Source organism: Macrobrachium rosenbergii, chromosome 20 (assembly GCF_040412425.1).
Source record: "Macrobrachium rosenbergii isolate ZJJX-2024 chromosome 20, ASM4041242v1, whole genome shotgun sequence".
NCBI lineage: Eukaryota > Metazoa > Arthropoda > Malacostraca > Decapoda > Palaemonidae > Macrobrachium > Macrobrachium rosenbergii.
In genome coordinates this window covers 15,059,867-15,085,894 of record NC_089760.1, presented here as the reverse complement: position 1 = coordinate 15,085,894, position 26,028 = coordinate 15,059,867, and the positions used below count along the sequence as shown (strand labels likewise).

Below are 26,028 nucleotides of genomic sequence, written 5' to 3'. Positions count from 1 at the left end.
TGTGAATCATAGCCCAATGTTGTGTTTACTGCTTAATTAGGTACAGTATTCTGTATGTTACAAACATATACGGCATTAGACATTGACGTGTTAAGTGTAGCCTCATGCTCCAATGTTTAATTCAGCTTAGCCTAACTACTGAGTGCTTAGAAGATCTGGGGTTCAAAATTTACTGTGTACAAGATTTTCCTACAAAAATGGGATTAGGTTTTAAATCCTGTCACTAGGTGTAAATATTGTAAGTTGAAAATAGCTGTTACGAGTGCTTTCATTTTACTAAGAAATACTAACAAACAGCATAGCCTACTTTAAACACACAAATAGTACTTACTTAGGACTACTGTACAGCTTTTTTCCTCTTGATAACAGTGGATTTAACTGATGCCAAAGAGTTCATAGCATAATTATTTCGCTTATCCTTCAAAATGGTCAAGATCTTTGATTGTGAAAGTCAAAGTTCCCATGTTATACATGTTAAGGGCATGTTGCTGTAACTTTTGCCTTGAGTAATTGTCTCACTTGTACCAGAAAGCTCAGATTTGCCTTTCATGGCCATCATAGAAGTTTGTTTCTAAACACAAAGAAGGGTATAAAAAAAAAACTTGTTTACACTAAGAGATTCCAAGGCAGACTGAGAAGAGGAACACTGCTGCTGCTACATGATTGCCCATATTCATGAGAGTATGGTACCCAGCATCACTTGCCTGGGAAGAAATCAAAATACAAAAATTAGGTACAGTCTACAGGGGTATTCTTGGTATTGCCACTGTAAAATCATAAAGCAAATAATTGCAACTTGGGGAGCAATTGTATGATTCTGCACTGTACTAACCACTTTTTATTCTTCTAATAAAAACTAGTGATGAATGAATATTTTGGTGTGGGAGCTGCTGCCGCTGTTTTAGTCATTCTGGATCTTTTCATCTTCACAGTGCTTGAGAGTCTTGCCTCACCTTTTGAGTGGAGTATTTCAGATTTCATATTTCCCTTGTACTTTTCCAGATGTGGCATGGTATTGTGATGGCAAATGCAGATAAACAACAGTTGCTATTCATTAGTTATGTTGCCCATACTAATGATACTGAAAGCATCTTATTAGCTGTGGTGATTATGACTCAGTGCAAAAATTGTGTCAGATTTAGAGTCCTACTACTCTGGAACTAGGCTTTTACAGGTTGCTCTAATCATTCTTGAAAGTCCACTCAACTTCCCTATGCACTTTCAGGGTACTGACGGTGTTTGGAAGGTTCTGGATGGAGTCAAGGTGTAGCATGACAGAATAGGCACAAATAAACACCTACTGTATTTGCATCTGACTGTTAGAAGAAAGAAAATGAGGGTGAGGACAGAGAACATTATTCTAAGTTTTTTCTTCATCTGCCCTTTTTTCATTGCCTTCGTCTGCTATGGTGATGCATCACTAACATGGATGTTATCCTTAAATATCTTGCTGAGCTTAGATTTCCTCTGTCTTGAAACCTTTTTGGAGTCTTAATTGGAACTGATAGAAGATAGAAAAGGAGGTCAAAGTTGGTGGATTCTAGTTCTAAGGTTTTCTTTCCACAATCTCTCAATCTTACCTCACCTCTTTTCCTTTGACTTCATGAGGAAAACCAGCTATTAGAAGAGAGAAAAGGAGGCTGAAGACAGTGGACACCAGTTCGAAGTTTAAATTTCCTTTGTTTGTCATTTCCAGTTTTGTCACCCATGATGCCTCATCAGTAACTTGGTCATCTTCCATTAACTACTTGGTTAGCTATCGCTTCCTTTATCTCAAAGAAGCCTTTTCAGAGTCAGTGTGCAACTGACCTAGAGGAAAGAAAAGGGGTTAGAATATCAGATCTAGATTTTTCTTTTCTTCATCTGTTTACAGTATCTTTCTTCACTTTCAACTGCTCTGGTGGGTTAGTGGTAACTTGGTTATCTTTCTAAAGTGACCTGCAGAGCTGAGAGTTCTTGTGTCACAAGGCAATTTTATTTAAGAGCAAAAATAAGTCTAAAGACACTGGACATCAGTTCTAAGTTTTCTTTTCTTCACCTCTCAATCTTTCCTCACCTTCATTTGCATGCTGGTTCATTGGTAAGGGAAATTTCTTAAATGACTTCCTGAGCTGTAGTTTCTTCTACCATAAAGCAGCCTTTTTTGGAGTTTGTATACAACTGACTGTGCTCTGGTCAAGATCTATTTATTTTTAACTTTTTTATGTCCATATTTTTTTCACATTGTCATTTACATAGGTCCAATTTTTGGCATTTTTCTATATCTATTCTTTTTCCATTCTAATTTTTCTGCTCTGTCTTTCATTGATTATTCTACTTATACTGTCATTACATTACGTATATTCTTCCCCCTTGTCCTCTGGTGATCATTCATTTACTTTACCAAGGTGGGTATGGATGATGACCATTGATGAAAGGTTGGTTCTCTACACTTGACCTGTGGATTGTAAATGGTAGAAAGGAAGGGGAGGAGAATACTCTCCTCTCTGCTACCTGTTTTGTATGGTGAAAGTGTGAATTAAATATAGTCCTCCAAATGAGAAAAGCTGTTCCACCTCTCATCCCCAGTGCTGAGTGGAAGTTTGTGTGCACTATAAAAGTTGTGAAGGACAGGATATAATTTTGTTTGATTATATTTAGGTTTTTATGGTATTTTGTCTTTTTCTTGGGCATATGAACCAGAGCCTTTTATATAGGAGTAAGCTCAGTAGGAGCTGGGGTGGTTGTTGAACTTGTTAACAAGGTCATTAACTGGCAACTACAGTAGTACAGTACTGGGGAAGTGAATGGAGGAATACCCTTCACTCACTGTATGTCAGTAATAATATTTTTCCTTCAGTCTTTTAACTAAAGAAATACAATTGCCTTTTACACATGGATGCAATGATTCCTATAACCTCCCTACTAGGTCAGGAAAATGGGTTGACAGAGTAGTAGGGCCTTTGGCACACATAGATGCAATGATTCCTGTAATCTCCCTACTTGGTCTGGAAAATGTGTGGGTTGACAGAGTGGCAGGGTCTTTGGTGCAAATGAGTGTCTGACCCAGGAAGAGGACTCGCCTAAGTAAGAAAAATATTCAGAGAACTATGAAATCCTCCATAGAGGAATTCAAGGTGGCCGACAACTAATTCTGGCTAATACTAAGTAATGGGTTCATGAACTCTACCTAACTTTCCCATTCCCTTGTTAAAAGGGAGGGCAGAAGGAAACATAGTTTGGAGACTAAACAGACTGGGTGCTTGGAGTGTAGTTACCTGTATCTGGTCCGACTCCAGCAGATATGTTGGCGTAGTGGCGCGCTAAAGACCTTGCCGGCATGTGAAACCCAAGGCTCACCTTGAAAAAATAAATAAATATTTATGTCATGTCTCACTGAAGGGAAAAAATAAACAAATTACCAAATTCTTTTTTTCTTCTAGGTTTGACATCACAAATTAATTAGTAATTCAGTAGTACACTGTACAAATGCACCTAACAGGTGAGGTTCTAAATGCAATGGAGCATACAGTATTCTAAGACCCATGTTATGTACAACAAGTTCTTTTAATTGGGTTTTATTTGCAGAAAAATGTATTTCACCTACACAATAAATATTATACAGTACTCTCAATAATGAAGTCTTTCATGTCCCCCAGTTAAAACCAGATGCAATTTTTAGAATATACATACAGTATTTAGATTTCATAACCTTCAGTTTCAAATATGTGACTATAAAAAATTTGCTAGGTATACAAACCAGAGCCTTCTAAGTAGGAGTATTCCTCAGTGTGAGCTGGCCTTAGTTTTTGAAACTTGGTAACAAGGTAGGTATCTGGTGGTAAAGGGAGTGTGGAATGGAATGGAATGTAAAATTTGGGCCAAAGGCCAAGTGCTAAGACTTATGAGCTCATTCAGTGCTGAAACGGAAATTGAAAGTAAAGGAGGTTTTAAAGGTGTAACAGGATGAAAACCTTGCAGCTGTGCTATGTAACAACTGTTAGGAGAGAATGGAAAATAAGATAGAAGAAAGAGAATGCAAACAGAGGTACAGTAAAAGGAATGAAAAGGGTTGCAGCTTGGGGTCAAAGGGATGCTGCAAAGAACCTTAAGTAATGCCTACAGTGCACCTTGTGAGGTGCACTGATGGCACCATCCCCCTACAGGGGGTAAATGGGGTGTGTGCAGTACCATTGCCAAGCACTTTTACCTTCAACATCAGGGACTAAGAAGCATGGTTAAGGTGAGATTATGATAAGAGGCTCTGGTTTGTATGCCTAGGAAAAGTACAAATTCATTTTTATATTTTTTATTTGTCCCTACAGGAATACAAACCATCACCTTTTGAATAGGAGGCTCACTCCTTAGTTGGGAGGTAGTCTCTTGACTGGCAAGTTGAATTTCCACCCAGAAATATTGTGTTCCCAGTCATGAAAGTGAACAGGATGACACCTGTAACTTCTTGACAATCTGGCATAGAAATGGCAGTAATAAGACTGAGCTAAGTTTGACTTCTGCATGTCAGAAGGCAGCTAAAGTCAGGTCAATTTTAAATAAATCAGATTATAAGTCTACTGGTCCCCCTTTGTTAAAAGGGAGAGTAAAAGAAGTCTCATCCTTACAAACTGGAGCTCTAAGATAGGGTGCTCAATTGTGTAGCTGCTTGTATCTGTGCCCAACCCAGTGTGAAATCTGAGATGCTGCCTTGCAAGAGTAAAGAAGGAAGTGGGAACCAGTTGCTCAACCTCAGCCTTCAGCTCTCCAGGTACCTTGGACAAGATGCTATCCTGTCTGAAGTGAGCTTGGAATGACTGCACAAGCTGTTGAGCAGTCACCACATGTCTCAAGGACAAGGTATTGAGAAACTTGTAGGTGACATTCCAAAGGTGGAGTGAGGTAAAGGTGGTTTGGTGTCTACAGACACCTGTCCTCATTACCTGTGCTGCTGTGCAGTTACTTCAATGTGCAAAGGATTGTCCCACACCCAACTTACGGGCTCTTGGCTAAATTGTATGGTTGTCCACTTCAGTGAACAAATTGTAAGCCCATTTGATTGCAGCTTGAAGCAAGAAAGGAAGGGGATCATGGACATCACCTAAGAGGTTGGGTCTTTCTTACAGCTCACACCAGGCATAAGAGCATCTTGGAGAGAGGGGACCAAGAAAAACTCATCAAAAACTGGTATGTTCTGATTTTTGGCAACAAACCGAGGAACAAATGAGAACAGGAGATTCCTAATTCTCCAACTTGCCAATACATTTTATCAAGGCAAAGACTAGCAGGAAAAGTCTTGAGTGTGAGATCATAGTCCAAGGCTTCCTCCAAAGGCTTACAATGCCCAAGGTAGAGTACACTTCAGAGGCTGAAGTCCCAGGGAGAGCAAGAATGCATGCTAGAGATCCCTCTTGGGCGTAGACAACTCAACTTGGAGCAGAGAGATCTGGTCCCTTCAGCCTGATTTTTCTAAGTATCCAGACATCTGTGCACTCCTAAGGAGCTTATGGATAAGCTCCAAATGTGTAGCTAAGGGGAGTGAATCACCCGATGATACCTCTGAAAATGTGGGAGAATGAGCCAAGGGGTTATTTCTTTTGAGTGCTTTGCCAAGAGAGCCAGCAGATCAGTAAAATACTCAGCAGGAGCTACTATAGTTATTCCGAGCCGTAGGGTGATCAGCATATGGTTGATCAATGGCAGACCAAACTGGATGGGGGAATGGCGCAGATGTTCCAGATTGTCCATATATGTCCAGATTTTCCCATGGCCACCCAGGGATCTGGCATCCGAGATCAGAACAGTGGGTGGTTCCTGTTGTGCACTTTCGGCGAACAGGTCTAACACTGAGTTTCTTAGATCTGAAACAGCCTTCCCCATGCAAGTGTGTAAGGACCACCCTGTTCCTACCACCTGCCCTTGGCAGCTGAGCTGGCCAGCCAAAATATTCCTCTTGCCTGTAATGTACCTGACAGACATCTCAATGGCATGATAAACTGCCCACTTGTGTAACTGCTTCACCAACTCTCTGAGGTGAAGGAAAACCCTCCCACCCTGCTTAATAACTTTAGTCAATAAGTTGTTGCTCATCTATACTACAGAGTGACCCATCACAATCTTGGAATGGTCGTTGAGCTAGCACCACCACACATTTCTGAGATGTTGATCTGCAGATGAGGCCTTTCCTCTGTTCAAACACCTGAGGAGTACAGGTTGCTCAGATGTTTGCCCCAGTACTCCTTTGGTTCACCCAAGAGCAGAAGCATCTCTGAAGGTGGGGAGTAACAAGAAACTCCCTCAGGGAGGTTCCTGTTGTCCACCCACCAAGCAAGGTCCTCTCTTATCCCCTTGCTTGAAGTTGGGTTGCTTGAGGCTGACAAATATTGTTTCAGTTGCCAGTGAAGAAAATGCAAGTGAAGTCACCTACGCAGGATGAATTTCTCCGGGGATGACAGGTGCCATATGATTACCTGATTATTCCTGCCATGAAAGGAGCTGACACAAGAAACTGATGGAAAGATTCTTGCTGCTGAAAGTCTATACGCAGCCCAGGTACTTTGCCTGCTGCTTGGGCTTTAGATCTGACCTCTCCCAGTTTATCACAAATCCCAGATCATGACAAAATGTGAGACTGTCTGTGCCTCTGAGGACACCTGAATTATAGCCTCTTGTCCAGGTATCAAAGCACGCTTATAACTTGCAAATGGACCCAAGCCTACACCAGAGTGAATAAACACTTGAACACCTGGGGGCTATTGGCAGTCTGAAGCAAGGAGCTTTAAACAGGTAGGCAGTCCTGTCACAAACAAAGTGGAGGTACTTCCTGGAGGAGTGATGGACAAGTACTTTAAGGGACTTGCCCTTCAGATCCTTTAAAAGCATGAAGTCACCCTATCTAATGGAGTCTAGCACAGTCCGTACTGTTTCCATCTTGAACAGAGTCGGTAGGACAAGCTTGTTCAATGGAAAGAGACTGAAGACTGGTTTCCACATTTTCTGAGCAAGTAGGTAGATCTGACTTACCATGCATGCTTTGGGAGAAGGAAGGGTGCATGAATCATGAGTCTTCCTAGAAGACTTGGAAGACTTAGGGTACCAAGCACTCTCAGAAATTTGTGTAACCCTACCTACAAAATACGAACACCCACAGGCGAATGAACCTCACCGCTGCCCCTTGAAAGGAAAAGGTAGCCACATGAATCTCAGTGGGACTTCTTAGAACTTTTTGGATTTTTCCTAGGACTTTCTGGATTTTTTCTTCTTCCTGCAAGAGAAAGAGGAAGCAGAAGATAAAGAGAAAGAGCCCAACAAGGAGGAGGAAGAAGATAAGCAATTCCATTCTCCATTTTATTCTGTCCACAAGTCTTTCTCTCCCTTAGCTTCAGCAGAAAACATGTTAAGGAAGTAGCACTGTGCCTCAGAAACAGGGAGACACTTACAAACATGTCAGAGAACCTTGTGTGTCAGCCTTACCCATGGCAAAAGTCCCCCATAGGTGAGCACATGCTGTCGCCAACCTCTAAAGGAAGACATTTACTAGAAGCCCTATGGAATTTCTGTGAGAGTGCTTCCAAGATGAGGAAGGAGAGGAGGAAGAAACTGACAACGAGGAGCGGGAGGAGGAAGATAAATTCTTGCATTTCATCAGGTTACTTTGCCCACAAGTTGTACTCCCCTTAAGGAGTACGGGAGGCATCCATATTAACACTGTCAGGGAGTGCAAGCTGGTTGCCTACCCTATGATAATTCAGCAACACCAAGGATGTAATATGGCTAAGCACCCATTTAAGTCTTTCACACCTTTCCCTGTTCAGTTCCATGTTTAAAAAAAATGCACACACAAACACCATACATACAATAAAAAAAAGTGAGAGAAATTTTTACTTGGAGCATAGCAAGATGTCCTCACCTGACAGCAGGCAAAGAACAAGTGCCACCACTTAACTACCTATTTACCACTTACAAACATAAAAGGAGATGGTTTGTATTTCCTTATAAGCAATTTCACTTCCTTTCTTAAGGTAAACTTGTACCTTTTTAAGTTAAGATGGGTACTACCACTACTACTCCTACAGTGTGTCTACACCTAGTAAGTCATATGGTTACAGTCTAAAATGTTGCAAATTTAAAACCATTCTCATCAGTCATTTACTGATGGTACCAAAAGACTTTTGCAATTGTTTATAGGCTGATGTGGCATCATAGATAATGCAGCAGATAGCCAAGTCATCCATTAACTAAGAGCAGTCTTTACTAAAGAAGAAAATACACTATGATATTAATACAGTGGCTACATCAAAACGTGTAACATATTTTAAGACACCTAAAAGAGTGCTTTGAAAACAAAACTAGGCTAGAAAAATAAGCCTTCAGATTCAAAAAACAAACTAGACTGGTGTTAATTATCGTTCCTGTTAGCTTACAGACATAACTGGCTAGAGCAACTGGTCTGTAGTTAGTGGACTTAAAGGCATCCTTTTGGGTTTCCTAAGCTTCCATATCTGTTATTTTCACAAGAAATATCTTAGCATTTTCTTGTTGGGCAGTGGTCTCAGTTGAAGATAGGTCATCAGAGCTAATAAAGGAGGCAATCTGAGAATCACAAAATGGTGACACAGTTTCTCAGCAATTTCAAAAGGGTCACTGATCACAATATTATTTGCTATTAAATTGGGTAAAGAAAAATTGACAAACTTGCCACCATGCTTTGTCATTATCCTCTAAACATCTCTCATTGGGGTCTTGGAATTAGTTTCAATAACACAGTGCAGTTACGGTTCTTACATTTTCAAATACTAACTGCCAGCAATGACATGTTTATATATCACTGTACTTTGAGAGGAGGCACTATTTTCACACCTTTTATAGCAATTTATAGTAAGCCCTCTGAAAACACGTTTTGTTCACCATGGAACTACATTACAGGTATGTGAGGTTTCCATGTAGTTTTTCGTATAGCATCATGAGTGCTTTTCCAAGATGCTAAGGCATTACCACTGAAACTATACCTGGGAGAAAGGTACAGGGAACAAATCAATTGTTTTTCTAAAATTACATTAATAGCCATAGCTTTCAAAGTAGTATTCTAGTTTAAGATACAATGTTGCAAGTGACTGCAGCACTCTGCCATGGTCACATTCACTATAGGGGGAGAAGAGTAATAAGTTGCATAATTCAGTTCAGGAATGTGTAAGGATAATTTCTGGAGTGTTCTGCTGTAGCTCTCAGGCCCTTTCACTTCCATTGCAAAATATCTGAAATGCAAAACATTTTTGGACTTGCTGCAAAACATATCTCTGGGAGAGGAAGCATGCCGGGAATAAAAATTTTGGCTTCACCTCTTTACCTTCGGAGGAAAAGAATCAACGTTATTTGCTTGGGCAGCAGGAGGAGGAATTTCTGGGGTCTCTGGTTGTGAGAAGTTTAGGTAATTGATGAGTTTGGTCATCCTGGGAAATGGGATTTATATTTACAGAAGTGCAATCAGTATGCATAGCAAAGGAATATGAAGTCTTGTGGGTAGCAATATTTTGGAGTGACATTGGTCTTATCCTCTTCTTATTACCAGGAAATATAAAATTTCCTTGCCGTTTGGTTTGAGATGAAACAGACTGAGCTGCTGAACTGGACTGGTATACAGAACTGGACTGGTATACAGAACTCAGGCCAAAAGCCAAGTGCTGGGACCTTTGAGGTCATTCAATGCTGAAAGGGAAATTGACAGTAAGAAAGTTTGAAAGGTGTAACAGGAGGAAAACATAGCAGTTGCACTATGAAACAATTGTTAGGAGAGGGTGGAAAGTCTGATGGAAGAAAGAGAATATAAATGGAGGCACAGTAAAAGGAATGAAATGAGTTGCAGCTAGGGGCTGAAGGGACGCTGTACAGAACCTGAAGTAATGTCTACAGTCTACAGTATATCACGTGTGGTGCACTGATGGCCGTAACCCCCCCTACAGGGGATGCTTGTTTGTCAAAGCCCCGAGACAGCTGCGAGTAACTCAGATGAACTGAAGTCATTTGAGAATCAAATTCAGATTCAGTATTAGACACAAAAGGATTAGGTAGAATCCTCTGGTTGAGATATCGTTCTTATATATTCCCTCTGAGGTGGAAGGCTAAATTAAGATACAGTACCTTCCTTCCTTACATTCTGGGTAGCCATTGAAGCCAAATTTTGAGTAAATGAAGGTTTTTAAGAGTTTTTGATAACAGAGGTGCATGTTTATTCACAGCTTTTATTTGCCTGTGTCAGCTTTCGTTTAGCACTAGCTATAGTTATAACTACAATTTCTGGGATATATTCAAAATTATATTTAGGGCAAACCTTTAAATTTGGGGAAAGACCACCTTCACGTGAAGTCTACCAGCATGACGTGCTCTTTTGAACAGATATAGAATTTCTGTTTGCTTTGGCACTAATTCAGTGTGGCACTGGGTGGTCTACTTTTGAATTTCTTAACTTTAATGTTCAGATGGCCAATAGTTATGTTGTCAGGCAGTTTTGGAAGAGACATAGATAAGACGGTGTTGCTGCTTCCACTTAACTTTTTAACGGAATAAAAAAAATATTTCTCCATTTAAGATATACAGATCTTTGCTAAATACTACTCCCTTTTGGTGTTGAAAGATTTATGAGGTGTAATTGCCCCAACACCATGTGAAGAAGATGTGTGCATCATTACCTGCCTGGGCTAAAATGTTCTTATCCTGGCATTTAATGTTCTGAGGTATGAAGTTGTTAATCTTCTTAGGGAGGCATTCAGAAAATCCTTATTTGTGTGAAGCAACATGCCACGGTAATCTTGGTGCATTTCTTTTGGTAACTGATTCAGACACATCCAGTCGTTTTGAGATACTGTATAATCATATTCCACATCCAGAACATTGAGGAAATCAATGATTTCAACTTTTCACTAAATTTTTTTTTTTTTTTTAGAATGTATAAAACCTTGATTTGCAGCAGCATTGCCTGAGAAAGTAACTTAAGATCCAAAGTACTTATAATCAACTATAACTCTGAGCTTAATTCTTTGCCCTAGGCCATAAGGCTTCATACTGGTCAGTCGTTTCATAGTTTAATGTCCTTGGGTTACACGAGCTATAGCCTACAGTACATGTATATTTGCAACTAAACCAACAGTTGTTTATCACCCTGGCATTCTGGTAGTCGATATATATGAGAGTCCATTTCGGTGCTTAGACCTTGACTGGGGTTAGAGTCACCTGAAGAATGTGTAAGGGTCATCAACAATGATTGGGTGAGGCACTAGATCAATGGGAGGGGAATTAATTTTTGGACTGATCCGTATAGAGATATGTTTAAAAAAACACACGCATACAAGCGATAAAGGCTTGAGACTATTTAGAAAGAATCATTAGCTCTTCCAGAGATTCACATTCTCCACGACTGGTACAGTACAGTAATTCTACTTACCAAATGGTCCACTCCATACCCTGCTAATGTAAGATAGCATCAAAACAGAGGCATATATTTATGCTAAACCTGCCTGTTAGGACCAAGACCATGTGAAGTGAATCCTCCTCCCTTTATCTGTAATGATGAGCTTCCAGACTAAAGCCAAGAGTCATAATACGAAGGGTGCCCCCCCACCAACCCTTGAATCAGATGAGAATCGTTCTGCCAAAGAGGTCCAAACCATATCCGGAATGGCTGGCATCACAATTAGCTTCGCATGCAAAATACTTGCACACCACGATCCCTTCTCTCATACATCTGACGAGTAAATTTTGATGAAAAGTTCATGCATTTTACACTAAACAGTAGTACCCAATAAGAGCATTTGGAAGTAATAGTCAAAGTTGTCAAATTGAAGATGGAAGAAAGCTAATGAAAAAAGATAAAAGAGTAAAGAGAGATCTTTAGATTCAAGCTGGAGAACCTCTTCCCCCCCCCCAGTTCGAAACCCTTCTTCCCCAATCACACTGCAACATAAGACACCATGCGACTTCAATTCAAGACAATCTCAAATTGAGAGAACTTCTTGGGGGGGGGGGGCCGGTTGTGCCCACATGACCAATTATTCTGTTCTGCAATTTATAGGTTGGTTGCAGAGTTTTCTCTCGTCAGCCTTAGGGTAAATTGGAAATTCTCCAAGAGAGGTTTAGTCCTGGGTGGGATCCCTTTCCCTGGGGTCATGGCTTCTGCTTGTATCGTCAGTTATTGATTATTGTACTGAAAGCCTACACTGTTGTAGCAGGAGATTCTTCCCCCTCCCCCCCGTGTTCTTTTTTGTCCAATCTATCTGTCCAGTCCTGCAAATCACCAAGACAAAGGGTTGTGAGTCTCTCTTCTTTGAAATCCACTATGATTCTGGTGTTCTTTCTCATGTAAAAGGCATAGTCTTGCTCCATTCTGGGACACAGTAATAGGAGAGGTAGTCAGTCTAGCAACGATACTCATAGTGCTCTCTTCTACAAGACTTCCTTCGGGAAGGATACTCTGATAAATAGCACCATCTGCTGGATGTCTCTTACGAGAACCACCTATGTTGGTACTGATCAGTCTGCTGGCCAGTTAATATCCCACTTTCTTTGTAATGCTTCTCGTAATTAGGAGGGAACACGCTCGACTTGATACCATGCCTTCAGCTTGCACCAGGTTGTGACTGACCCCAGTGCACATTCCCGGTGGCATGATCCTTGGCATCTTCCCCTAGCTCAAACCAAGAGAATATGCTCGGTTTGCTTGGGGACTGTCCTGGATGCCTCTGAAATGGAATGTGAGGTAGTAGATGCCTGTACCTACTACAGCCATTGATCCTCAATTCACAGACTATCCAACACAATGTGCTGTGGACTGCTCTTGGGGTAACAGTAGATATGTCCCTCATTATGTTCTTGAAGACCTAAACCAACTAACCAAACCTAAACCTATCCTACGCCAACCTAATCTATCCCAAACAAATCTACACCTAATCTAACCCAACTAACCTTATATCTATTCAAATTTAACCCAACTAATCTTACTCTAAACCTAACATAACCTAATCCAACTTGCTCTAAACCTTAGCCTAACCTAAACCAAACTTACACAGTTACAACTTACACCTAACCTAACCAATCTAACCTAACACAACCTAACAAATCTAAATCTAATTTAACCCAACTAACCTTACTCCAAACCTTACCTAACCAATCCTGGATCTAAAATTTAATCTAACCAAAGCCAAACTTAAACCTACACCTGATCCTAATGTAATCAACCAAACGTAACCTACCAACCTACTCTCGGATAAGCTAACTTGGAAAAATGTTCGAAAATTTTCCAAGTCATATTTTCAGTACTCTACAGTTGTATGGATAGTCTTAATTTTATTAATTTTTCCACAGAATGCAGAATAAGGAAAAGAGCAAAAATGTAAAAAAAAATTTTTCAATCAATTAATCAATAGCCTGAACATGAAAAACCATCTATATTTGTGAGTTTAATTTTTTTAGTAATTATTATATATATATATATATATATATATATATATATATATATATATATATATATATTAAATTATAAATATATGTAATATGTAAATCATATAATGCATATATATTTACATATATGTAAAATTATATGCATTATAATTTATACATATGTATATAATGTACATATATATCAGCAGTAAGTCACCAAACTGCACGTGACAAATGTATACGTAGACAACCACATGAAAGGTGAACCAAGCGCTTTCGTGTATTGCGTACACTTCTTCGGGGTACGACGAAGTGTACGCAATACACGAAAGCCCTTGGTACCTGCTGGTCTTTAATTTTCACCTTTCATGTGGTTGTCTACGTATATATATTATATATGGTGAGGAGGGATATGGGTGAGGTGGGACTGGGGAAAGAGGATGCAAGGTATAGGTGGAGAAAGTTGACTCGAGCGGCTGACCTTGCTATACAGTGGGTCGAAAGAAGAATATTATGTATGTATGTATATGTATAATTTCAACAGAAACTCATCGCAAAAAAAGTCGCTATAACACCATATGGGGAAAATTGAAGTAATTCTTTCCTGTCGCAAATCATGTAGAATATCAACACGGAGTATACCAATAACACTCTGATAACAAAAGAAAAATGTACTACACGGGAAGATACTAAGAGAATTAATTACCTCATCAGGGGACATCTAAATATCACCAAACTGAACCACATCAGCTAATGCATGACCAAAATTTTGACTGTCATGTAAGAACCACGCAACACAATGAAAAAAATTCTTTTAACACAAAAAACCTACTTTTTGCTTTGTATATCAAAAACCATTACGAACTTATCCAAATGAAACTGGCTGCAAATTCTTTGACCATTAGATGCATTACAGAATAGCCTAATTTCATTCCTATAGTACACACATCTTGGAAAATATCACTTTAAATGGCGGAACGAGAAACTACGGATGGAATGATAAATTCCTAAACGAGGCCGAAATCAAGGGAAGTACTTATAAATGTATCAAACGCTATAATAAACATTCACTTCCATGACACCAAAATCTGATAACCCTCGCGTAACACCGTACATAACTAGATCAATAATTACAATGCAAGGGGGCTTGAAATGCAGATACATCTTCGAGAAACTCAAAAAAATGCCTACAGAGCATCCCACTGCAGTTACTTTACAACTTACAGACCGACAATTATACTTTAGCATCTTCCTCAACTCATTGACGGGCTGCCCTAGAGCAGGGCCAGTGTCAGCACAAGGTTGGCTTAATCTACGATGACGATGATGATTAACCCAAGAGTAATTATCTTGTGAACTGCACTGCCCATAAACAAAAATGTAATCTACGACATTAAAATAAAAACTCAATCCGATTTTTATATATAAAGTAATGGCTTTCAGCGTTATTATGGTAATAGAGCGCAGCAAATAATATTATATATTAACTCGCGTACGATACATCATTATTGACAACAGGAGACTGTCAAATCCAGAGTTAATTTGGGACAACAGATGCTCGACTAAAGATACCGCTCCACCGTACACTAGCCAAATAGGCTAATCAGTACAAACGGATTTAGCTATTAGCACACAAGTCATGGACTTCATCAGCTGGCTTAAGAACAGGCGGTGCTCCGTCTGTGATGGAAAACTATCACGAGTGACCACCTTCCAATATGGCCTGGATAACAGGTATGCAAGCAACTCAAACTTAACGCTACAGTCTCCACAGACGATTGGAAATTTTATCGGCACCACACTAGAGAAATTCTTTCACACCAGCACTTCGATGAGTATAATGAAACTGACAGATTAAAAACAAAGTTGGTCGCTAACTTTACCATGAAGGGTAATCCGGGTTCTTCTAACCAAACTGGTGGTCTGCTACAGTAAGAATGAATAAATATTAACTTGTAATTGGAAGACAATTATAAACGAATTAAACGATGCTTCTTATGGGGGTTCTAATTTCGGTAAAGGGCTAGTAACTTAGTAAGTGTAAGAAATGCATACCAAGTACTTAGCTTGATTTCCCGAGCAGTCGCTGCCAGGCAAGTATCGTCGAATTCTGTGAGCTGGCTGATAATAGGTCGTAAAGGAAAATAGCCTTCAAGTTTTCTTTACAAGGAACAATAATTAGTGAGCCTCTGTAACGTCCCCAGTTTCTTACTGAACGAGAAGGCGAAAGACAAAGTACTGTTAGTTTACTTGAAATAGCCAGTTATTAAGAATTTCCTTTGGAAAGCTGAAAAAAGTTAAAAGAAGAGAATATGCCGAAGTTATGATTGCACAGGAATAATATTGAAGTAATATTCGATATACAGTAGTGAGACATCTGCCAGTCATAAACATTACCAGCCGATTTTTTGGGGCAAGGGACGGGGAAGGGTGTGGGTTTCACTGACTAAGCAATTTAATAAACTTTGCATAATCACACTTCACTTCTCCCGTTTCTCCAAGTCATTTATTTGTAGTTTTTTTTTTCGTGACTTGCAGTCAGTACCGAATTTGCAGTATGGTGGCATTTACGATAATTTGATTTCTGAGTCATCACATTTTACAGATCATACACGACGGGCTTTTACAAAGCTATGTCACATGCTAGATTTTCTTTGGCATTCTTGTTGCCATCAATATTTGCCATGCCACCAATAATGACACCTGGGGTTCATGTCTCTCGAGACGAACCTTTTGTTAACGAGCATTTGCATTTTCTCCCCTTCAGCTGGTGGGCATTTACTATACTGTATTTAGCAGAGTTATATAGTTCATGACATCGATTTCACAAACATGTTTTCGATTCGAGGGTTGTGAGTTATTCATAAATTCTGGATGTACCGGTATCCTGATTCTAAAACTGATTGTTATTGCGTGCCAAAAGTCATTTAAGGAAAATTTCTCTAATGAATAATATTACATAACTCCACCAGTAGAAATAATTATGATCCTTTTTCATTGATCTAACTTGTGTTATCAGCTGGGAACGTGGCCTACTGGGCAGCCTTCTCTTATTTTCCTCCTGCACAAAAACGGGAAACACTGGCTACAAGATGACAAACCTAACTTCAGTGTTGCCACCAGCATTAACTACATATTTGTCTCTAACGGTATACTATAGTATTTTTCCTTTTCATGCTTGCATCATGGTCATATTCACTGTCCTCTCATATCTCAGGTATCAATTCATGCGCTGTTAACATTTTGAGAAACGAATTTGACAATGAAATTCCAGTTGCAAAGGATACTCAAAAACCTTAAAGCGTCCTCAACGTATTTTCAAATCTACTCCATACTTGCGCTCAACAAACTGAATCACAACACTTGGGTGTTCTTTTAGGGACATGTGGTGCGCAATCTAAAATCAATAGACAATCATATCAGTTAGCCGTTTCTGTTGTCAGAACTGGCGTAATGAGCGCGAATCTATTAGTTCTTGATGTTATGAATGAGGTAATGAGGTTTGAAATGACTGAAGCATACGTGGAGAGTAGCTCAACTATTCCTCGAAAGTTTTATAGGAACTCATGCCCAGCTTGTCATTCAAATCCTCAAATGCTAAATTTTGGGTAGGAAGAAACATATCATTTTAGAATATTCTGACGAAAAAACAAAAAGGGGTTGCTGCCTCGTTAAGGCAAGATTTTACAAAATTGCTTTTTCTAAAGTTGCTAGATATATCTTCCATTGTCATTGAATGGTAGTGACCAGAATGATGTGTTGGGTAGCTCTTAAAATGTAGATATGCTTCGTTTAGTATACCAATCTCATACTATGTTGCTCATATTATCAAAGAAGAAATTAAAATTTCGATTAATGGCAGTACAAGATAAAATTGTTTGTCATTTTATAATGGGGTTCTTTGCTTGGAGACCACCGCGGGTTTAGGGTGCAGCAAGCCACCTTTGAACCTTGATAACTACCGGTAGCTAAGACCTTGCTACTTATTGCTATTGTAACGTAACCATCAACAGTGCTATTCAGTCGTAGATTTTGTAAGCTGAAGTAACCAAGGCAATAGATCCTTAATTTAAACTCCCAGGGTATATAAATAACGCGATTTAGCTAAATATATTGTAGCTCCGTGGTCAACAGTACCATTCAACTGGGTTCATTTCGCATGCGTGGAGCGCATTTCATTAGAGGGTTTCGTTAATACATCGTGAATAGTCTTCAGTATCATATACTGAAACTTTACAGTCACATGTGCTGACCCTGTCATAAGTTGTGACTTCGCAGCTCGAAATGCTTTAAGCCATATTTTAACCACAGTCACTGGACTTCCTGGCACAAAAATTGTTGAATTATAGCATTGTTACCCAACAATCAAGAGTTACACTGATTCGTATACTCTGCAGAACCTTGTTTTCAAACGTTTTTCAGTGATGTATATTGTAGTTTCATGATCTCAATAATGTTCAAGTGTATTTTGTAGTCTGTAATCACAAACGCCAATTAATTTTACATAATGTAAAAATTGGCATTTTTACTTAAGTCTTTCTTTTTTCAACTTACGCTACCAGGAAGAGCTGAAGACTCGTCATCAAACATCGAGCACTGCATGATCATATACTGAGAAAACAAAACGCTTCACTGAGGGAAAATTCCAAGTCATGTACATCTGTGGAACATGACTGGTAACTGGACGTAGTCTACTTCCCGGCGAGTCCAGCATTTTGAGTGATTGTGAGGCAATTACTGTACAGCTGTGCTCATGTGAGGATCTCCACACTGTGCAACGTCACTACCCACCGCCAAGCATGCGAGAAAGCTAGTTCTTTTTTTTTTGGTTCCCAAAGTAACGGCCCTCGAATTTTCTTTTAGTTAAATTTCTTCTTTGGTTATACATTTGAAAAGTTCCAGAAATGTCCGGTTGTATGAGCAGTTTTATGAGATGACCTTTGGTATATTTTTCTGGAATCCGTTAGTGATTTGATATTAACAAATGCAACAACTATTACTGCCCCAAGAAAGGATACCACCAAATCTTCTAATTCATTCCGTTCTCCCCATCAGTCTAATTCGACTGGTAAAAAAAAAAAAAAAAAAAAAAAAAAAACTAACATTTTTACTGATGCAGGCTCTCCAAAGCATCAATCCTGAAATTGATGCAATAAAATTAAGATGCAAATGATAATTTTAAAAATGGCGTCACACTCAATATGAATTGATTTTGCAGAAGAGGCTCCGTGTTTTTCAAGGCGGAGGAAGGAGAGAGAGAGAGAGAGAGAGAGAGAGAGAGAGAGAGAGAGAGAGAGAGAGAGAGAGAGAGAAAACATACTTTCCTATAGCCGGGTGGACCTCGAAGCCAAAGATTTTAAAAATCCTTTGCTTATCTACTGAAGTTTCAAACCTTTTCCAGAGACATGCTTCTTCGTTTTAATGTTAATTGCAATAAGGATAGTCAAAGGAGGTAATTAACGGTAGTTAACTGAACCTGCAGTGCTAGTACATAAAGCTGACATACTGTAAACTTATGATCGTTCTAATCCTGCTATAACGTTTTTCTCCGCTCCGTCAGTCCCGTACGTGGATATTTTGTAAAGTACTGTATAAAAGTCGCGTCAGTACTTCCGTCTGCCTTATGTTCCATAGAAATGTATTGATTTTAGAAAGCAAAGAATTTTCTCATAAACTGTACAAGAGTATTGAAATCGGCGAATCAAAAGATATATATCCGAATGTTCTCTTTAAAGCGATGTCGAAGTTTCTTACTGTGTCGAGGGACGGAAATAATTAGGCCTATAGCATTATATTGTAATGAAAATAACAAAATAAATGAATTACTTTTGATGAATTCTGAAAAGTCCTGGTCTAAAAACAAGCCATTTTACTTATTTTTGCTTTTAAAAGTCAACCGAAGTCGAGAATTGTATAACGTGTACCCATTAGCACTGTACAATTACTGAAATAAACTCAAATATCAAGAATTTTTTGAACTAATGAGCCTTAAAGCACTCAGAATCGATACAGAAATTTATTGATAAAGAAAAGTTTGGTTCATTTTACTTCATGTCCCTGTCTAAACGATTTTTCGTAATCCGCAATTTAAGTTTGTACATTTCGGGAAAAAAATTCTCCGTTCTTGCTGTTCACTTACCTGAATGTGGGTAATTTCCATCTCGTTTCACGGAGACGCAATTTGTGTTAACCAAACTTGGTTTGGTTAACATACCAGAAAGGAATCTTGATTAAATTGTTGATAATCATCACCGCCTATAAATGATAAGGCTATGCGAACACTGGCGGGATTCCACGAAGATATTTTTAATTGATTTCCATCTCGTTAGGTCTTCATAAAAATGGAAAGGCATCAGTAAGCACGCAACATCATTCGATGAAAGCATTCCTTCAAAAACTTGAGTATGAAGAACCAAGGACTTTGGGAAGAACTATAGGACTATTCCCATACGAGACGCAAATGGTGGCGCCTTGAAGAAAGTACTGAGACAGAAAGGACAGTAGGAGGTCTGGTAGTCGGACATCGGAATGAAGACGAATGTTGCGCTACATTCTGTTAAACGGTTATAGTCATAAAGGCGTTAAATTGTCAATACTCTACAAGAATCTTAAAATTTGCTGCAATTGATGTAGATAGCTCTTGTTTACTGTATTTTTTGGTCCCTCACTTACCTAAGCTTAATTCCAAGTAACATTTTAAAAGCTTCAAGACTGGAATTTATAAAATCAGAATAATTCTTCCCAGTATTCTGAATACTGTAACTGTGTAAGCAACTATAGGATCGATGAAATTCTGGAATTTGTTGGTGATGATTTTGCAAATAACCCAATTAAAATGTAAAAGAATTATCCTGGGAAGAAAAGTTTTCTCTATTAACATTTGCCTACGAAATATCAAATCTCACGGACTGACGTGGTTTGGTCGTTATTCATCCAGCTGGCACTCTAGTTACGGGCAACGTGCTTACACAACAGATTATATAGCCTTTGCATTATAGGAACTTGGTCATATTGAGAATTTGACAAGTTATATGATATATTGCAGTGGGATTGAGCCTATTGTTACAACTGTGTTCGGGAAAATAAGACCAAGGATCCAGCTGAACGCCTTGGGGAAAGACGGGACCTGATTAAGAAGCTTAAATTATAAGATCATTGCTATAATAACGAGTAGGTTTTTTTTTTTTTGACGGTAACAAAATCACTACTGATGGATCCTCGATAATTGTGTAGCTTTTCTTTGTATTTATTTTTTTTTCATTGATGATGTTTTCCTTTTGCTAATTACTTCATTAACTATTGGACGAGATAAGTTACTGATGCAGGAAACAGCAAGGAAACAAAAGCTAGTTTTGAAAGGTATGTAGTGAAAGAGAGGGTATGCAGAGCATTAGACGACAGAACTGGGCGCACACATTTAATTCCTGTTTATGTAGTCTCAAAATCCTCGTGCTTTCTTTGTTTCCTTCCCTTCTTTCATTTGTGCTTGCAATCAGTCGATCTTAATCGTGCTCCAACCACTTGTTTGTTCCTTAATAAAAGATGCTATTACTTCAAGGTCATACAGGAAGGTCTCGTCTTATTAAATAAATAAAAATACTTTTATCGAGTCATTGTTTTAGGTCATACTTTAATTTTAGATTATATTTGTATACACATCTGGACATGTATACTTGTTTGATGTAATATCACTGAAAAAACTTTTCTTTGTTCTAGTTTGTTTGCTTTCGGGGTCGATGACCTTGTTGTGACTAACTTCGTTTGCTAACAAACAGTTGGATCTGTTGACTTGTAAGCAGAATATTCTGAGGGTTGACCTACAGATAAAGATAATATAAATTAAGCAGAGTATTCTGAGGATTGACCTACAGACAAAGATAATTCATGCTGGGTACATTTCAACCTCAAACGAGAGGTACTTGTAAATTTCTTAAGACAATAGACCATTGTGTTTAAATTAAGAGGATATTTTATCACAATTTTCTAAACTGTTGATTCACAATAGGAAAAAGTAAAGGCCAGCCGGCGAAAAATCTAACGCGAGCGGTAATGCGTTACACTGAAGAGCCACTGAAACGAATAAGTGAATTTCCATTTCCCAGGAAATCAGCTTTGATAATGTGTATATTAGAGAATTATGGCAGGGCTCTTTATATCATGGAAACGGACAGTAACAAGAAAGGTATGCCTGATGGGATGAGATGAGAAAGATTTTCCTCTGCAAATAATAACAAAGAAGAATGGTAAAGATTTATCTGCTCGTGCATTTGCATGATTTTCAGTGGTGCCCCCATTCAACTATGAAGCACTTTGTCTAGCGTTGAATCTAATTTCCATCGGAATACACATTCAGTTTAATAACCTCACTGAACTCACAGGCCACTATAGAAAGAAGTGCTGACCAGAGTAAAGGCCTTTTGGCTTGTGAAAAAAAAATGGGTAAAATTTATTGTCAAAATGATCTCAGCTCAAAACGTACTTTTATATAAATGATACTCTCACGTATCCTGGATAATCCACCATATTTCTTCCTCTCTCATGAAGAGGTTTTCTGCGTCAGACTGTCTCAGCTATTGTATTGATATCATTTTTCAACATGCAGTTCCATTAAAAATGCAAAAACTGAAAAGATTATATTGTAAAAAGTGGTAATTACAATATACATAGTATATACCACACAGAACCAATTTGGCTTTCTTATGATTAAAAAAAATCAAATAAAACCAGAAAACAGAAAGTTTGGAAAAATACTCTGGATTTCACAAACAAGATCACATCCATTGTGTTTCCTTCGAAGGGCACTTGCCAAGTCGACAATATAGCGGATAATACCCGCATATACTAGGGTGACTTCGACAGCATATTAATCTGGTTCACATATTGACCAGTATGATGCCATGAATAGATATATCCCTAAAAAAAGATTTCAAAAGTCAATCAGAGAATCTCCTCCCTCTTTCAAGACTGAGTTCCGCAACATTCTCAAAAAAAAAAAAAAAAAAAAAAAAAAAAAAAAAAAGTATGGAAAGACAATATGCTTTACACGAAAATAAACATAACATTTTTTGCTAAAAAAAAAAAAAAAAAAAAAAAAAAAAAAAAAAAAAACTTTTCGTTTTCATGTCGAAAGCTGGTGTAAAAATTTGCAACTTAATTTTCACTTCTCTAAGGAAATCTGGCTAGTCTAATGCACATCTGGAATTAAAATATGAAAGCTGCCTTAAAGAAAATGACCGTCTTATTTTAGATAAATAAAAAAAACTATCCCTTTTGGTCTTAGAATTAGAAAAAAAAAGAATGAAAGAACAGGATTCGCAATAAGGAAAATACGGCTCTTTGATGATCTCCAAAGCTCAGATTTTTGGTAGCTTTACGACGATTCTCTTAATACGAGATCACTGATAACACACTACGTGCTGAGGGCCAGAATGGTTCACGCAGCAGAGCTCTTCTTCCGTTAATCCCCAAGACGAAAGATATCCTACAGACTTTATATATGGCATCGATGCTAACAACCTGAGAGCGTCTGTCGTTAAATAAGATGACGTGGCAGTGAAAGTGCGTAAAGATCTAAGAATTCCAAAAGAAACCAGTTCTCTGATGCTGGAATCAGTAAGTGGATTGCTACCCCATTCTAATCCCTTCAGGTCCAGGTGCAGTGAGTGTACATTGCCACCCATTGTGAGAAACTGCATTGTGGTGTTAGCCGGAAGAAAGTTCAGACTAAGTTTACCTAAACTTGGGAATGGACTGCATGGTAAAGTTTTTGGGTTAGATAACCAACAATCACTAAAACTCAAGTTGCAAAGCTCTGGGAGTTGAGATAATTTACTTAGGACACTTCCTGAAACACTGAATCCTGTTAGACTGATGTATCTGAGCTGTGATCCAAACACCTCAATGACATTATGTAGAATACTGGCATCTAACTTTGGTTGAGAAGCTGGGAGTGACGGAAAGTATAAGATTTCTATGTGAGACAAATGCCGGAAGTTTTCTAATGAAATCAACGTGTCTTCTGCACCTGAATCCAGTGTCAGCACAAGTTCTTGTAAATGGGGACAAATCCTAGCAATCATGTTCAAAACAGCTCTGCTTGAGTTCCCTGCATTTAATCTGACTAGATTAACAGTAGCTTGAGAGGAAATAGATGTACTGTCATTGTTTTCCACAGGTAGAAGTCTATCAAAGTTCAGTAAACATTGCACCACATTTCTGTGTGGATTATAATATCGCAACTCTAAAAAAACTGCTGGGATTATATGAAACACTGAACTATGGAGACGTTGAAAAGACATTTCAAGTTTTTGCAGTGATTTTCTTAGAGGAGACGTACAAAAGGACTGCAAATGTCCGGAACTTATTATGTCTTCTGCCTCACTGACTGTATCGACGGGTAAAGCACATAATCCATTTATGATACCTTTTTCAGAGACAGAATTTCCACCTATTTCAAGCTCTTTCAGTGAAAGCTGAGAAAGAGTACTTAGCATGGCGTCATTACATAATTCGTTATTCAGTATCACACTGGTTAGAGAAGCTCTTAACAATATATCTTTATATAATTTTGTACACTTATCAGTAAACGCCAGCTGTTTTTCCTTAAAGTCTTTTTTAGGGAGAGCAAGGCTATTTACGATTTTAAAAGGAAAATGTTGACTAATTATAACGAGAACGTCCTCTATTAAATTGTCTGGAATGCCTGATATGTCTAATGCTAGACCTTTTGCTGAAAAATTCGTACACAACTGAAGTAAAGCCGGCACTCTTCTAACCCAGTCTGCCACTTGGTATACTTCAGTAGGGTGACTATGTCTAGTAAAACAAACAAGTCTGGAAACCTGTTTCCATGCTAGAATTAATATCTGATTAACCAGCGTAGGTGGCAAAAACTGTTTGAAAAATGATGAACAAATTCTTACACTCCCATCCAGGACCCCTCTATCAAAAGATAGCTTAATATTTTGCTGCACTGATGTAGAACTGGAAATTTCCTTTGTGTTGCGCATAAAATACATGTCATACGATCTATGGCTATAATACCCTAGATACTCTGATATCAAAGGGTCTACATAGCGCTCAGGTATGCTATGGTCTAAAGTGACGGTTCTGTCTTCTCTTCTCGTTTTCCTTCTGCAACGGCCGCTCCCATATTTCTTGTAAACATCTTGGAAACGGACCCCGTTTGGTGATTCGTAATCTTCATGCCATAGATCCTCAGGAGGAGTGGAGTTCTGACCAACTCGTGAATAGTTAGCCGAGGGTGCCGCACTGTCTTCTCCTATGCTCTTTCTCTGGGTCCGCAGGGCAGCAGTCCTAGCTGATATCTGGCCAACCATACCCGACCAGTCCAACAACCATGATGCTGCAGCAGCCTGGCAGATCTGCTGTAAAGATGCTGGCGCAAGAACGGAACTCATCTTTTCAGCTGAAAACAGAAAAAAAAGAGAAGTGGTAAAGCATTATGAAGCACTGTCAATATAATCATAGCATTTATCAAGTTGCTACAATGCTTAGTCAGTTTCACGTTATCTGTTAAAATGCCTCGATGTAAAATTAAATTATACTGCTTTAATAAGCGGAGATTTATATACTTCCTCACTGCAAGCTCTGAAATTTATCAAATTCATTTTTAAAAAATTTTTATCCATCAAGCGCCAAGTACAATTCATGTATTAAGATTTGATTGGTTAACTATAGTGAAGAGTGGTCATCACTTTTCTGTGGTAAAAAGTGATGAAACAATACTGTATAGATGATCACACCACCCCCCCAGGAGAAAAGCATATAAATAAATATACGAAGAATAAAGCAATTAAACATTTCTATGTTAGACATGGGCCTAAATATATGCAGCCTGGTGCGCTGACGCCAGTATAGACAATAAATTATTACAAATAACCCCTAAAAGAAAGATAAGAAGTATCTGCTCTGGCGCTGTCTGTCATTGTGAGCCATTCCGAATCAGGCCACTGATAATGGAAAATACTTCTCTCTGTCTCTGTCTCCGAGTGACTGCATCCGCGTTCGATCACTCTGCACAGTTTTTATCGCCCGTTGTTCAGAATTCACGTTAACAGAGCTGAGCGATTCATCTCCTGTAATTACCATCAAAATACAATACAGTAATGTTCGCTACAAACACACCCATCTTTTACTCCCTCAGATAAAACCCTAAACAGCATCTTATTACATTTGTTTATGATTATGCTACGTTATCAGAATATGAGGGGTTACGCTGTAAAAGTACCATATAAACCAACTGATATGGGATCAGTGAGTTTGGGGCCTCAATTAAACAAGTTCCAACAATCAGTTCAAGTTTAAGTTTGGTTTTTTAAAAATAGCTGGTTACTTGTTTTCCGGGTAGCGTGTCTGCTAAAATACCGTTGGAGTGGTTTATTTATTTCTGATGAATTTTGACAATGGCCAGTAATGAATGTTTGATTCGTTATAAAGTAACCAGAGAGAGAGAGAGAGAGAGAGAGAGAGAGAGAGAGAGAGAGAGAGAGAGAGAGAGAGAGAAATTCTATTATGAAAAGCAGGGTCATAATAGGATAACATATCTTCAGAATAGCAAAACTCTGAAATCAACGAACGCGTTGGAATTTAACATGGAAAACGATT

General features: G+C 38.6%; 1 protein-coding gene across 6 annotated transcripts in view; it reads right to left on the bottom strand.

Annotated features, from left to right (window-relative positions):
• Window positions 1-26,028, bottom strand: part of LOC136849066 (uncharacterized) — a 68,311-nt gene that overhangs the window by 21,284 nt on the left and 20,999 nt on the right. For 2 of the 6 annotated variants that reach the window (XR_010856225.1, XR_010856226.1), the window contains exons 2-3: window positions 15,457-24,829; window positions 3,258-3,339 (exon numbers count right to left, since the gene is read on the bottom strand). Coding sequence is in view for 2 of the 6 variants with exons in the window: in XM_067121983.1 (XP_066978084.1) it covers window positions 22,797-24,821 (2,025 nt within the window). In the remaining 4 variants the exon portion in view is untranslated. Of the gene's footprint in view, window positions 1-3,257; window positions 3,340-15,284; window positions 15,436-15,456; window positions 24,830-26,028 lie in introns of those variants that run through there. The other 4 variants (XM_067121983.1, XM_067121984.1, XR_010856227.1 and 1 more) reach the window with 3 other exon arrangements.